Here is a 5,127-nt window from a genome sequence, read left to right as displayed (position 1 = left end):
TCTAGCCATTTTGTTACTGAAACACAAGCCAAATTTTGGAGAGGAGTTTGGTGATGAGAAAAACTGAAATTATGATTTAAATTGAGGCTTGGAGATTTTTCTGTGGACAATTACCCATGTTCCACCTCACCGAAAAAAAAAAAAAAAGAGTTTCAATTAAAATATAAAGTAACTCTCCTTAAAAATTTATTTTCTCCAAATGTGGGAATGAAGAGATCAGTTCTGGGTATTGGAAGTGTATTTACACCTCAGAAAAAACTTGCCCCTGCAATGTGTCTGACTGGGATAAAATAGGTTGGGGTATATTAAATTTTATTCTAACATTAAAAGGACAGAAGAAAAAAATGAAAGCAGGGTGAAAAATAGGTGATTGAGAGAAAGAGAGAGCAAAGACAAAAAAAAACTTGTTAATTACAGGACTTTCTGAGCAAGGTATTTCTCTTCCTTTCACAAGTTAGAAGCTATTGCATAATTCATACTGAGTGTGGAAAGGCTGCCTTTTGCCTGGCTGATGTATAACTGAGCAGGAGAGAGCTTCAGGTAGGTTCACCACATCAGCCACCAATCTTGCTTCTGAGCACAGGGTGCCGCTCCTCTGGAGCTCGGCTTCTGCTTTTGCAGCTAAGCATTTTTGCTGCTGCTGCTTGCCTTGCACACCCTGTCTGGGCTTGCAGCCCCCCACTTTCCTTTCCCCAGCCCTGCTGCCAGCTGGTAAGTCTCCCTGCAGCTGCTGGTTCCTGCCTGGGACCATCTGTGTGGAGACTGGTTGGGAGAAGCGGGCACTTGCTCCTGGCACTGATCCCAGCTGAGTGCCTCCTGTGGATTTCTGGACCACAGATGCTGCTACTGAGGAGGTATTTGCTGGCATTCCTCCCTCTACTACCGCCAGCTTAGGACCAGCCCCCAAACAAGGTACCATCCACTCCTTTCCCCTGGCATTTTTCCCAGCTGAAATATCCCTGCTTTCTTCTGGAAACTAGGCGCTCCAGCCTGCAATACCCTGGATTGTGTGTGTGTGTGTGTGTGTGTGTGTGTGTGTATTGGGGGAGAAGAGGAGAATGTTCTTGGCATTGCTCTGTCCGGTGCCTGCTGAATGCAAAGAGGCCTTTGCCCTAGCACTGGAGACTTTTCCGAGGCAGGTACCTGTCATCTGCCACCCCCGTGCTTCAGCTCCCTCTCTCCCCCTCCCCCAGCCCATTATTGTGCTTCAGTCTTTTGTGTCGGTGGCAGAAGGCTGAGGGAAATGTCTTTGCCCTCCCAGCAGGCAAGTGTCATGATGGGCTGCACTGCGAGAAGCCGACGCTAGCTAGCGAGGTGTGAAGATTCGGCCACAATGACCAATTCCTCCTCCACGTCCACCTCCTCCACCACCGGGGGATCGCTGCTGCTGCTCTGCGAGGAAGAGGAGTCGTGGGCGGGCCGGCGCATCCCCGTGTCCCTCCTGTACTCAGGCCTGGCCATCGGGGGCACGCTGGCCAACGGCATGGTCATCTATCTCGTGTCCTCCTTCCGAAAGCTACAGACCACCAGCAACGCCTTCATTGTGAACGGCTGCGCCGCGGACCTCAGTGTCTGCGCTCTCTGGATGCCGCAGGAGGCGGTTCTCGGGCTCCTGCCCGCCGGCTCCGCGGAGCCCCCCGGGGACTGGGACGCCGCCGGCGGCAGTTACCGCCTGCTGCGGGGCGGGCTGCTGGGCCTCGGGCTCACCGTGTCGCTCTTGTCCCACTGCCTCGTGGCCCTGAACCGCTACCTGCTCATCACCCGGGCGCCTGCCACCTACCAGGCGTTGTACCAGCGGCGCCACACGGCGGGTATGCTGGGGCTGTCCTGGGCGCTCGCCCTGGGCCTCGTGCTGCTGCTCCCGCCCTGGGCGCCGCGCCCGGGCGCCGCGCCACCACGCGTCCACTACCCGGCGCTGCTGGCCGCCGCGGCGCTACTGGCGCAGACGGCGCTGCTGCTGCACTGCTACCTGGGCATCGTGCGCCGCGTGCGCGTCAGCGTCAAGCGGGTGAGCGTCCTTAACTTCCACCTGCTGCACCAGCTGCCCGGCTGCGCCGCCGCCGCCGCCGCCTTCCCGGGCGCCCCGCACGCTTCGGGCCCCGGTGGCGCAGCGCACGCCGCGCAGGCCCAGCCGCTGCCGCCGGTGCTGCACCCACGGCGGGCGCAGCGGCGTCTCAGCGGGCTGTCGGTGCTGCTGCTCTGCTGCGTCTTCCTGCTGGCCACGCAGCCGCTGGTGTGGGTGAGCCTGGCCAGCGGCTTCTCGCTGCCGGTGCCCTGGGGCGTGCAGGCGGCCAGCTGGCTTCTGTGCTGCGCCCTGTCAGCGCTCAACCCGCTGCTCTACACGTGGAGGAACGAGGAGTTCCGCCGCTCGGTGCGCTCCGTCCTGCCCGGCGTCGGCGACGCTGCAGCCGCAGCCGTCGCCGCCACCGCGATGCCCGCCGTGTCCCAGGCGCAGCTGGGCACCCGCGCCGCCGGCCAGCATTGGTGACCGGACCGGGTCCGAGGGAGGCGGAGATTCCTGGCTTCCAACTTCCTTGGCCACCCTCTCCTCCTTCCCTCACAAAGTGTCCCCTGCCCCAAAGAAGACTCGCACAGCGAGGCCCAAAAAGCCAGTGTGAAGATTTCGCCTTCGATCCCAGTGGGGTACCTGGACCAAGGTCTTTCTCTAAATGCGGTCCTACTGATTAAAAAAAAAAGTCATTTCGGACGGCCAGCAGATTTTTACCCTTTATGTGTTTTAGAGAAATCCTAAAATCACAACGCCGGAGACTTCACAAACTTACAAACTGGCATTTTGAAAGAACCGGCTAATAATATTTCAACGCAGCTTGCTCTTAAAAACAAGAGCTTTGATAACCTTATTACTATTACCATTCCCACCTTCATCGTCTTACGTATGAAGCACCTTGAGTGTGCATGAGCCAAAGGAAGTAATATTGAGGAAGGAATCATATTTAAGAAATATATTAGAAAGTAATCTCTCCTTGAGGATGCCTCTGTTATTATAGTGTAGCCTTTGTATATTTACCTAGAGGAGTGAAGCCACAGATGAACACACCAGTGTGAGTTGTCATTAAAATCTCAAACTCTTTCATTCTTAAAGGGTTTTATGAAGCAATTCCCTTGTAAGACAGAACTTAGCCAGTGGGGGGGGGGGGAATCACATGAATTTTTTATTCGAATAGCTTTTTGTGCTCCCAAGACTGAAAACTGCATAGAACTTTAATTAAAGTGAAAAATTTCTAGTTTGATAAGAAGTGGTCTGAGCCAGCAACTGAATTTTGAAAACAAACCAGGAATTATCCATTTTAGGGACAGGTTTCACATTTTCTATAGCATGCACACTTGTTGCTACCCTCATTTTGTAACCAATTTACTTGCCTTATGAGTGTGATTGCAGCTTTGAACATTCTGTATTCTGACGATTGCTAAGGAGAATAAGCCTGCTTTGTCTTTAACATTTAAACTATCTCAATGCACATGATATAATTAAACTCTAATAATACCAAGACTGCATAGCTAAAATTAGCTGCCATTGCATGCTCCTAGATGCTAGAACTTACTGGGCATGTGGTACACTAAAGCAGTACCCATTATACAAAGGACCACTGGACATTTGACTTCTTCCTGACACCTCTGGCTACATAGAGTTATCTTGACCTAATGTATGAGAAAACCCCAGGTTGGGACTTTATCTGGTTAATGGAACCACAGTCAAGATGAATCAATGATATGGTTTGGCTCTGCAAAGCCATCTGTGCTCTTTTAGGGTTTAGATAAGCCAGTTTGTTTTTACATAGTTCATATATACTACCATGACACTTAACATTCATATCATGTCTGTGGAAGGAGGTGTAATAAACTCCATTATATCCGATGAGGGGCCCTGGTGGTGCAGCGGTTAAGAGTTCAGCTGCTAACCAAAAGGTGGGCAGTTTGAATCCACCAGCTGCTCCTTGTAAACCTTGTGGGGCAGTTCTACCCTGTCTTAGAGGGTCGCTATGAGTTGGAATTGACTTGACAGCAATGGGTTTGGTTTGTTTTTTTGATATATGATGAAGAGTTCAAATAGGAATCTGTTCTACAATGTATTATTTGAGGTTTGTCATTTTCACCTTTGGTTTTCTAAATTGATTTAGAAATATTTGAAATGCAAAATCATGTGAAACCACTTTATAAGATTAAAATGGGAAGAAAGTCATTTTAAAGAATCCTATATCGGTATTCTGACTGCGAACTACAAATCTGGGGCCAAAGGGCCTCAATGTTGTAAATCAGGAACAAAAACTGCCGGCTTTGGTGGCAGTCCACCTGGACATTTTAAGCCAGAGTAGTAGAATCGCTTGTGCATTTGAATAAATATAGGATCGCAGGAAACTTTGACATGTTTATAGAAAAACAAAACAAATACGTTGATCACCAATTTTAGATCAGCAGTCATTTTATTAATCTGTTCACTTTGTGCCCGCACCATTTCTTTGTTACTAAGGTTTCATCTGTCCCCATTTCTCTTGATTCGGATATTTAATTAAAGTTCAAACGGCTCGTCCTCTGAGTTTTTGTCTTCTGTCTCTGGTTTTCTGCATCACTCCTTAAGAACACTATAGCAGAAGACACGCTATTCCAAAGCATCAGTGATAAAAGTAACTTCTTTGTGCTGGCTTTATTAATTGTATTTCTAGTTCATGAAATTATTTCTACTTTATATAATTAATTAGGATCCACACACCAGCACTTAAAAAAAAAAGGCATAATTTCTTTTCTGTAAACAAGTTATTTAAGGAAGAGGCTACGACAACACACAGAGCTGAAGAATTTTCTCTTGGCCGGGGGGGGTGAGAGGCATTTAAAAAATTTTCGGTTGAAAAGATCTTCCTTAATGAGACATTTACCCTTTGCGCCAACTGCAGATGCTGCAAAAGTTTCTTCCTGTTGCTCCTGTAAACATTTGTCACACCGATAAACTTGGCTTTTCAGATGTGTACCTGATGTCTTGTAATGTTGCCGGCTAACACTGAGAATCACTTATACTGGCTGAGTGCCATGTGGGAGGCCTACTTTAAGTTGTATTTACTGGTAATTAACTCCACAGGACTGATTTACTTTCAAAGTAGCAATGATGTGTCT

At 49.1% G+C, this 5,127-nt stretch overlaps 1 protein-coding gene across 1 annotated transcript; it reads left to right on the top strand.

Annotated features, from left to right (window-relative positions):
* Nucleotides 1-1,005: 1,005 nt before the first annotated feature.
* On the top strand, nt 1,006-2,514 carry GPR88 (G protein-coupled receptor 88). Its single transcript, XM_049880253.1, has 2 exons — nt 1,006-1,139; nt 1,262-2,514. Exon 2 carries the CDS (start codon nt 1,334-1,336, stop codon nt 2,486-2,488), a length of 1,155 nt encoding a protein of 384 aa, XP_049736210.1. The 5' UTR covers nt 1,006-1,139; nt 1,262-1,333; the 3' UTR covers nt 2,489-2,514.
* Nucleotides 2,515-5,127: the final 2,613 nt, after the last annotated feature.

Source organism: Elephas maximus, chromosome 3 (assembly GCF_024166365.1).
Source record: "Elephas maximus indicus isolate mEleMax1 chromosome 3, mEleMax1 primary haplotype, whole genome shotgun sequence".
NCBI lineage: Eukaryota > Metazoa > Chordata > Mammalia > Proboscidea > Elephantidae > Elephas > Elephas maximus.
This window is presented reverse-complemented; position numbering and strand designations above follow the sequence as displayed.